We start from the raw sequence: 10,321 nt of genomic DNA on the forward strand, positions 1-10,321 counted from the left end.
ATCATGGCTCAGCAGGAACGAATCTGACTAGCATCCATGAGGACACAGGTTCTGTCCCTGGCCTCACTCAGTGGGTTAAGGATCTGGCGTTGCAGTGAGCTGTGGTGTAGGTTGCAGACTCGGCTCGGATCTGGTGTGGCTGTGGCTGTGGTGTAGGCCGGCAGCTACAGGTCCGATTCGACCCCTGGCCTGGGAACCTCCCTATGCCGAGAGTGTGGCCCTAAAAAGACAAAAAAGAAAGACAGAGAGAGATGGAGAGAGAGAGGGAGGGAGGGAGAGAGAGGGAGGGAGAGAGAGAAGGAGAGAAAAAGAAAAAAGGAAAGAAAAAGAAAAAAGTTATATATTAGAGAACAAAGAAATTAAAAAGTAAATCAAGAAAAGGAGAATAAAGACTGGCCTGTGAGGAGCTCCTGTTCCATACCAGATCATCGTTGCTGGTCTGATTTTAAAGCATGACGCCAAGAATCAACTGGCATCCACCTTGCTTGGCTGCACAGAAATGCATGTCCAGGAGTCCTGCTTCCTACTGGCCAGCTTCAGAGACCCACTGACCACACAGGCTGCCCCATCTGGCAACTGGTCCATTTTACCTCTCCTTTGTTTTTTTTTTTTTCCTTTGTCTTTTTCTAGGGCTGCACCCATGGCATATGGGGGTTCCCAGGCTAGGGGTCTAATCTGAGTTGTAGCTGCTGGCCTACGCCAGAGCCACAGCAACGCAGGATCCGAGCCGCATCTGCGATCTACACCACAGCTCACGGCAGTGCCAGATCCCTAACCCACTGAGCAAGGCCAGGGATTGAACCCGCAACCTCATGGTTCCTAGTCGGACTTGTTAACCACTGAACCACAACGGGAACTCCTCCTTTCTTTTTTTAATAACAGCAGTATTCTATAGGAAAGTGTTTACCTAGGCAACCCTTAATTATCTTCAGTAATACAGAGAAGCAATGATACAATCCAATCAAAACCTGTATTTGGGAGTTCCCATTGTGGCTCAGTGGTAATGAACTCAACTAGTATCTATTCAACCCCAACTTCCGTATGCTGTGGGTATGGCCCTTAAAAGTTCCAAAAAACCCCCAAAACAAAAAACCTGTATCTGTGAAGGAAGATGTTTTGGTATTAATAGTCATTTCTTTTCTTTTTTTTTCGCCATTTCTTGGGCCGCTCCCGCAGCATATGGAGGTTCCCAGGCTAGGGGTCGAATCGGAGCAGTAGCCGCCAGCCTACGCCAGAGCCACAGCAATGCAGGATCCAAGCCACATCTGCAACCTACACCACAGCTCACGGCAACACCGGATCGTTAACCCACTGAGCAAGGCCAGGGATCGAACCCGCAACCTCATGGTTCCTAGTCGGATTCGTTAACCACTGAGCCACGACGGGAACTCCCAGTATTAATAGTCATTTCTATCAGTCCGGTCCAGTCAGGAGATAGACATGGTGAGTTAAACAGGCAAGTTGAATATAAAGAACTATTAAACTCTTTGATGGAATAGTGACTGTGAAAGAAAACTAGGGCTGAGGGGCGAGTACCCAAGGAAGGGCAGACTTGGAAGGGGACCCCACACCCAGAGCCTGGGGTTTGGATCTCAGCGCAGAAGTGCAGGTCAGCGCAGTGGATAGCAGAGAAGTATGCTAGTTTGCAGGCGCTGAGCAGCCCTCCTGAGTGCAGGCGGTGCAGGCGGTCAGCAGCTGCTGTCATGGCTACCGAGGGGGCCACGGCCCTGTCGAAACCCCCTGGGCTGCAGGCAGGGCTGGTTTGTGGGCCTGCAGGGGGAACTGGGGCACCAGCACAGGGGTGGCCTTTGCGGTTTCCACATCAATAGGGCCTTTGGAAAGTGATCACCAAGCCAGGCCGCTGCAGCAAGATCACAGAGGGCCCGTCATTCTGGGAATGTGGCCAGAGCAGAGCTTCATTTAGTGACCTCCTCGCACACCACTGACCAGCGTGCAGCAGCCAGACGCATCAGGAGAGCCCCTTCCTTCTGCAGTCTCCCTCTAGTGCCCTTTACCGGGAAAGTAAAGAGGAGAGATGCTTAAAGGACTTCTGTCCATTTTAACAGGGCATATGTGAAGAGTGGATTCAGAGCTGAGAGGCAGTCAAGTGATAGCTTAGTCACATGGGGAACTCTGATGTTCGGCACTTGTAGTATTTCTTTTTTTTCTTTTTGGGGCCGCACCTGCAGCCTATGGAAGTTCCCAGGCTAGGGGTTGATTCAGAGCTACAGGTGCTGGCCTGCACTGCAGCTGCAGCAATGCCGGATCTGAGCCGTGTCTGTGACCTACGCCACAGCTCAGGGCAACACCAGATCCTTAGCCCACTGAGTGAGGCCAGGGATTGAACCCACATCCTCATGGATACTAGTCAGGTTCTTAACCCACTGAGCCACAACGGGATCTCCCAGTAGTAGTTTTTAGAATAGTGAAACCACACTGCCTCCATGTTTGACCATCCCTTCCATGCTTTATCCAAAGATTCATCTTCAAACGGTTGCAGAACAGGTTGCCTGCCTTGTGCAGAGTCAGTCTTTAATACATATCTAGAAATGGCATATCACCCACAAGGAAGTAAGTTCTTTTCTTCTACGATAAACAAAAAGTCCTCTTTCATTGGTAAAATCATTACCAAGCAGGCTTTAAACTCCGTTGGCCAGGTTGGCCGGTGAGAGGTTTTATGTAACCTGTCCCAACTCTTTTTTCTTCCAGCATTCGGGTTTCTACCTGGAACAGACTGAACTCCCTGAAGAATGGTGTGCTGAAGTCTGCCTTAAAATCTGCCATGGCCCACGACCCCATCTCCCCAGTGCTCTCCGATCCGCACCTGGACGCTTTGGACCAGCGGCTCCTGAGTGTCCTGGCCACCGTGAAGCAGTGCACTGACCAGTTTGGGATGGACACGGTGCTGGTGGAGGACAGGATGCCTCTCTCCCACTTGTGACTCTCCACACAAAATAAGTGAGACTTCTTTTTACAAAGATAGAGAAACAGCACAATCAGTTCTCAGCGGCATGAGATGGATTGGAAATGGCCAGCAACACGTTCTGATGATAGGGGACAGGGTGGCCCTGGATTTCTTTGGTGTTTTTCTATAGCAGAAGCTAAAGCAAAGGCTGCAAGTTTCAGACTATGGACCTGTACCTGCCGCGCCACCTTCCGACTTCTTCAGCGTTTGCCAGGTCTAGCGGTGGGCGGCACAGTTGCTCAGTCTTAATTCTCACGCCAAGGGACAGGTAGAGGTGTGATGCTTGCACAGGTGAATGCCCGGGCTGCCTCTGGGGTGTGTATTTCGAGTTCATCCTTAGAGTCCTCTCTCCACACCTGGGGATCTTCAGAGAACACTTTGTGATCTCTTGAGTCCTTTTTTACCAGGACTCTAGTCCAACTGGGAATCTTACTGCTCCCTGAGGAGTGGCAGCGAATAGCCCCCGGCATCTGTGGAGCCAGAGTAGCATGCTCTGTTGGAGGGACCCTGTTTTTCAGATAGAATTAGAGGGAAGGACAAAAGCAGGAAAGAGATTCAGGCTTTCACTTGAGCAGGTGGTAGTGCTTTTGATGAGTCTTGGAAGAGAGAAGAAAAGAGACCCACTTAGTAGAATCAGGGGGGTGATTAAATTGGTGAAAAAACTGTTCCCCTGTAGTTAAGTTCTTAACATATGTAAAAGCAAGCATGACTTACACCTAAGCAAGATCTGCATTCTCAAGGTTGTGTCCAAATTAATCCAAAAAATCGTCCCTAGAGAACATACATTTACAACCCAAAGCAGGCAAGTCCTTTTCAAATGAACAAGACAAAGTGAAGTAACACCTTGCGTAAGAGCTTGCCTGTGATGTCTGCCATACGGTTTCTAAAATGAAGTTCCTCTGCTGTCTTCAAGGCGTTCAGTCACTGAAGCTGCTATTTCCAAGAGATTGGCAGTCTTACTTGTGCCCTTCTTGTGAGAAAAGCCAGCTTGCTCCTATAGATACTAGTTCATATGCTGCTGGTGGCTGGACCTATCTTGTGATCTGGGCCTTTGGAAGGCTGGAAACAAAGATTTTTAAGCCTTCTGAGCCTTAAAATCTAGGTGGTTATGAGGAAGAGCCTTAAGATTTTGATTTATGTCAAACCCTGATTTTGTCACTTAATCTTGTTTATAGAGTTCTGAACCCATGATGTAGTTTTGTTCTTCCATCTCCTGTTAGCACTTTCAAACTTCAAGTTGCTAAGACAGGTTGAGTTCTGCTGGCAAAGCGATTTTGACCTGTAAGCAGTTGCGCAAAAATACAGGGCAGAGGAGAGCAGGCCTGGTGGGCTTACTCATGTGTCCTCAGAGCTGAGTGCTTCTCCCCTGCATCTTATCTGGGGCCTGTCCCAGTTTTGTTCTTCAGTCAAGCAGAGACTAGGACTTAAACAGTGTGGTGGAACCAATTTACTGCCAGCCATTCGAGACCCGTTTTAGGCAGCCACCCTTTCAAAAGGAGTTTAGAATTTATCCCCCAATTTTCTCAAATTGAAAGATAACCGAGTCCTTTGTGTGAACTTTAAAGTACCATGAAGTGGGGGTACTTGATACTTTGTTCCTTTGGACATGTACACAAAATGGACTGGGTAATTTTCAGAAAGGCACTGAAGAAGATGGATATTAGCCTGAAACAGTGCAATAGTGTTAAAAAGGAGACACTGATTCCAGTTTTAAAGCCACTTACCGTGTGCATCCAGGGAGAGTCACATTTGAACTTGAGAATACCTTGGCTGGTGCTCACCTCGCAGCGTCAGTGAGCCTGGAGGGACAGCGGGAAGGAAGTCGGCACTGCTGTCCTTGGTGAATGCTAGTTGACTAAATTCTTTCAATCACATGGTCCCTTCAGTGTGTCCCAGGGAAATGAGTAAGAGCTGTTCTCCATCTGAGAGCTTGATTCCGAATGTTCTGCTAAGGAAAAAAGCAGGAGGGGAAGCTGCTTTGGAAAGGTCTCATCCTTTTTTTTCAAAACATTGCAGCAAGTGGATAACTTCATTCCCTTTCCCTAGTTTAAAATTCGTGATCTTAAAAGGTGTTCGGCTCCGTAGTGATTAAAGGGAGACTTATGCTACTAGGGTGGTGTGACCTGATGCTTAGAATATAAAATTTATGCTCTCAGTCAGCATCGGATTAAGCTGGGAAAGTACGTGTGGGCAGATCTTGGAGAAAACCAACCATAAGCTTATCGCCCTAAAATTCACAAACACTAAATTCTGTTTCAAAAAAGAGGTAGTAGATATCTCTTTTAAAAGTTTTGTAACACTGTTCTCTTTGTGGTTTATCTTTTAGAATCGAGAACTATTATAATCAAACAGGTCGTTGGAAGAGTTTTTGGTCAGTCCTAAGTTGGATGTGCCTGGCTAACACCCAAAGGCAGACGTGGATCCGTCTGAATATTATAAGACTGGGAAAATCAGAACCGACTGCCATTCCCTGCCCTCCTTCTCCCACTTCTTAAATATATTTATCCCAGAATCTGGGGAGTATGTGTATAGAGGTGGCATTCTAAAATTGTTTTTTAATACAAGGCTCTCCTATGGGCTTGGTAAATAATTTCCTGTGCAGGACAGATTAATCGACAGGATCTGATTTACTGAGAATATTGCTCAGTAATGTATTAATAAGGCATTTCTCCCTAGGTGCACTCTGGATTAATGTGTCAAATGAAGTTTAATAAGGAAATGGAAGGATTCAAGTACATCTATCACATATTATTTTAGGAAAGATGAATCTCTTTTTTTCTTTTTTCATTTTGGTCTCTTGTCTTTTCTTAGGGCCACACCCTCAGCATATGGAGGTTCCCAGGCTAGGGGTCTAATTGGAGCTGTAGCTGCCGGCCTATGCCACAGCCACAGCAATGCCAGATCGGAGCCACGTCTGTGACTTACACCGCAGCTCACGGCAACACCAGATCCTTAACCCACTGGGTGGGGCCAGGGATTGAACCTGCAACCTCATGGTTCCTGGTTGGATTCGTTTCTGCTGCGCCACGACGGGAACTCCAGGAAAGATGAATCTTATACATGGCAAAATTTCAGTGTCACCTGAAGGCAGGCAATGTGTTCTAAGGAACTCCATCGTTTCTTGCCTTTTATTAAAGGAAAAAAGGCTTTTGGCCTTCCTCTCCCATCCCCCATGGTCCTGCGCCCTCCCTTCTCCACGGTCTCCGTATTCCTGTTTGACCAGTACGTGACCACACCTCTGATGGTGGGGAAGAGCCTCTGTCGGTGCGCTGTCTTTGTAGGAGTCGTCTGGTGAGCTTGGGCTTCAGGAAACATGAGTCAGGGTATATGTATGTATATAGTCGGCTACGTGTTCTAGCAAGAAAAAATGTATTTATTTTGACACAGGGAAACACTGACTTCTGTTGCTGAAGCACTCGAGGCTAGTACAAGGTTCTCTCTTTTGAGAGCGGACCTAAGCGACGCAGAGATCATCCGTTGCGCAGACCCCTCCCGCACTAGCCAGGGCCTGGGGCAGGGGGCGCCCCTGGCCGGCTTCGTGAGGCCAGCTGCCCTCCCTGCAGCTCCTCCAGTCTGGGGGGAAAGGCAGGGGCCGGGTACTATACTGCGGCAGGTTTTTAAGGAACCTGAGATATTAACTCACAAGTACAAGATGTTGGGGTTGGGGGGGGACTGGGAATAACTTACTGGGAAGTTAATTTATTTGCTCACAAGGGAGGCGTGGGAACCGCCACCTTCTGTTTTGATCTGCCAAGGACTTCCTCTCAGAGCTGTTGCACAAATAGAGGCTGTGCTTGGTAAGACACCCAATGAGACAGATATGCACCCAAATTTCTAATGTGTTCTATGGTTTCCAATCTGAAAAGAGAAAATGAATAAAGATTTTAGTAAGTACTGATGTATCATCTTTTCCTCTCATTCTCGACCCCACGCCCCATCCCCCGTTCAGGATATTTCCCTTGTTTTCAGTTCCGAGTTCCTGTTCGTTGGGGGCAGAAGATTACACCTTCCGCATCCACATAAACGTCCACAGCGATTGTCTGGCAGAATCGACAGAATTTACACTTCTCACTAGTCTTCAAAAGGCCCCTGTCAGGTTGTGACTGAACCAAGATTTTCAAAAGGATAATTCTTCAGTGCTTTTTGTTTATTTTCATAGTTAACTCCATTCTTGCAGCTTCTTGAGAGATGAGAATTATGAATCCCAAATCACTTGTCAGAACAGTACCATAGAGGCCTTGAAGAAAAGACCAGTTGCCTGATTATAATTCTTAAGGACACCCACACTTTAAACTTTTATTTATTTATTTATTTTTTAGCTGCATCCGAGGCCTGTGGAAGTCTCTGGGCCAAGGATCAAACCTACACCTCAGCTGCTACCTGAGCACTGCAAACACACCGGATCCTTAATCTTTTGCACCACAGCGGGAACTCCCAGACTTTAAACTTTTGAAATGGAAATGTAGCATCATAAATCTTAACCCGACAACTAAACTCTCAAGATTTTTACTTGCTTTGTGGCATTTTTGTTGGTGCCAGTTTTCGTCACTCGTATTTGAATGCCAAAGGGAGGCTGCGGTGAGTACATGTTACTCCCTGACTCACCTCAGAGGATCCTTTTCCAGGAGAGATTTCAGGCTTCATTTCTTTCTTTTTTTTTTTTTTTAAGGCAGCAAGCAAGCAAAGTTTTTTTTTTGTTTTTGTTTTTGTCTTTCGTTTTTTTAGAGTCGCACCCCCGGCATATGGAGGGTCCCAGGCTAGGGGTCTAATTGGAGCTACAGCTGCTGGCCTAGACCACAGCCACAGCAACGCCAGATCCAAGCCAAATCTGCAACCTACACCATTTTCCGCTGTGCCACAATGGGAACTCCCGCAGCAAAGTCTTTATTAAAGGAAAGCAAATAGCTCCCAGGGCTGCTGGGAGCAGGGAGAAGAGCCTCCTTTCTCTGTTGTCCTATAGGAGTTTTTATCCATTAAAGATGGGGGGGGGGGTGCTAGCGTGGGTCCAGAAAGACGTGGTTTTCTCCCATTGGCCTTGCTCAATTACCTGTATCAGTTCTTGTCCAATAGGGTCTTGGGGTGGAAATGTCCCTTAAGTCTCCTGGTGTCTTTGTCCTTTTCTTCCCATAAACTGAGTCACAGGGGGTTAGAGATTAATGTCCATCTGGACGTAGGTACACTCCCTATAGTAAACAAGGCCTGTGGGGATGCTACTCCCGGGAGCCCTTAAGGCTTCATCTGTTTCTCAAACATACCAGAAAGACTGGAGTTGAAGCCTGAAAAGGCAGCTGGAGTAGGGAGGGTGTGTCGTGGGCTCATGTTGTAAAACAGACAAGAATGGTCCTAACCACTGGCTTATTAGCACGGGTGGGTTTTGTAGGTGGACTGCTGTGGAAGTCCCAAGGAATAGGAGGATGACGTCACATCCTTCATTAGACACTTGGGCCTGGTGCCCGGTGCCGTCGAGACGACAATGACTGTCTCTTCCCTCGAAGAGCCATAGTCCTAGCAGAAGAGACTGCTTATGGGGTACCAGATGCTTCAGGCATTGGGTAAATTAGAGTGGAAGTGAGGAGCAGGAAAGACTCACCGGAGGTTGAGAGAGGCAGGCAGGACCTACACTGAGGGAAGGGGAGATGGGCCCAGGCTTGACATGGGCTGTGCATAGAACCCACTCCAGGAATACCAAGCTGGATGCTCAGGAGATACAGGGTCCCCTGGGCCTGTGCTCTGTTTTCAGTACCTGGGTCAGCAGAAATATCCCTGCAGGGCTTTCCTCTGGTTTTCATCAGCTGTGCTGTCTCTGGAGAGGAATTCTCAGTCCACCGTGAAGCTTCAGTGACTCTATTTCAGGGATGTTAAAGGAGCCGCTGGCACATAGACGAGCTGTGAAACATTCATTTGTGTTTTCAGAGTTTGCTTTTTTGTTTGTTTTTGGTCTTTTTAGGGCTGCATTCATGGCATATGGAGGTTCCCAGGCTAGGGGTCTAATCGAAGCTACAGCTGCTGGCCTACACCACAGCCACAGCAATGCCAGATCCGAGCCAAATCTGCAGCCTACACCACAGCTCACGGCAATGCTGGAACCTTAAACCCACTGAACAAGGCCAGGGATTGAAGCCGCATCCTCATGGATACTAGTCTGGTTCATTAACTGCTGAGGCACGACAGGAACTCCCAGAGTTTGCTTTTTACATGCCAAATTTATTTAGAGAGAAAGACTTTTTTTTTTTTTTTTACCCAAAAATTGTTTTAAAGGCAGATGAGATTGAACTACACCACAGCTGTGGCAATGCCAGATCCTTAACCCACTGTACCACACGGAAACTTCCCAAAATGCATATTTGATTAAGTTTGGGGCCTAAGTTTCTGTTTGTCTAACAAGCTCCAGGGCAATGCCAAAGCCTCCCGTCCTTGGAGCATTCCTGAGCAGTGCTGAGTTTGCTTGCTAAGGAATCCTAGCTGCCTGTAGTTTTCATAAGAGCCTCTAGGTGTCCCCATCATCCATGAGATCTTGCTCCTAGCGTTACAACCAGGAGCCTCCAAGTGCTGAGAACTGAAATATTAGCAATTTCTTGAAAATAGAGGCTTATCTAAAAACTGGTATTTGTGTCCACTGTTTCTTTGTGGGACTGACTCTGGTGAAAAGAAAATGTTTATTCTTTTAGGAAAAAGATGTCTTGAGATCAAATCATTTGTCCAAGAACTTCCAAGCCACCTGCTTTATGTACTATGACATGTTAAATCCAAATCAAAACATCTCAAATATTAGCAGTTAGCCCTACATAAAAGTTACAAGTAGATAATTATTTCCACAGTCTTAAAACTTGGATTTTCCTAAAGAAACTAGTGTAAATACTAGTCGTTTTATCACCATAAATTAATTCACCGGTACAGTCCACTAGTGTAAATAAAGTCTTCCAAAGCCTCCTGTATAAACCATCCAGAGTCTCCTCCAGGGTGGGGCATATACACTAATAAAGGTTAACCCTTACAGCATCCCTATGAAGTGACTATTATCCCCATTTTATAGGTGGAGAAACGGAGGCAAATGACAGTTACTTAACACCCAAGGTGACACATAAAAAGTAGTAGGGGCCATTCGCTTACTCACTATACTAGACTGCCATTCATGCTCAAACAGCATTTACTGAATGAGTTAATAGCTTCAATTTCCAAATAAGCATAATTGTGTGTTCCTTGTTAACTGTCCTTTGAAGGGTTTCATGAGTGTCATTGCATATAACACAGCACTGGTGTGGTGGCCTCTGCTCTATGGAAGGTTTGGGTTCAATTCTGCCATTATTCGGAATGGCTAAGACATGATATAATGTTACTTTTCAATTTAACTGTTGG

The 10,321-nt window shown here is 46.7% G+C and overlaps 1 protein-coding gene across 6 annotated transcripts in view; it reads left to right on the forward strand.

Annotated features, from left to right (window-relative positions):
* FAM20B (FAM20B glycosaminoglycan xylosylkinase) overlaps nt 1–6,859 on the forward strand; it is a 45,663-nt gene extending 38,804 nt beyond the window's left edge. For 5 of the 6 annotated variants that reach the window (XM_047752158.1, XM_047752159.1, XM_047752160.1 and 2 more), the window contains one exon: nt 2,710–6,859. In XM_047752158.1, coding sequence (XP_047608114.1) covers nt 2,710–2,941 — 232 coding nt within the window. In that variant the 3' untranslated portion in view covers nt 2,942–6,859. The remainder of the gene's footprint in view (nt 1–2,709) is intronic. The other variant, XM_047752162.1, reaches the window with a different exon arrangement.
* Nucleotides 6,860–10,321: the final 3,462 nt, after the last annotated feature.

This window comes from Phacochoerus africanus, chromosome 11, assembly GCF_016906955.1.
Source record: "Phacochoerus africanus isolate WHEZ1 chromosome 11, ROS_Pafr_v1, whole genome shotgun sequence".
NCBI lineage: Eukaryota > Metazoa > Chordata > Mammalia > Artiodactyla > Suidae > Phacochoerus > Phacochoerus africanus.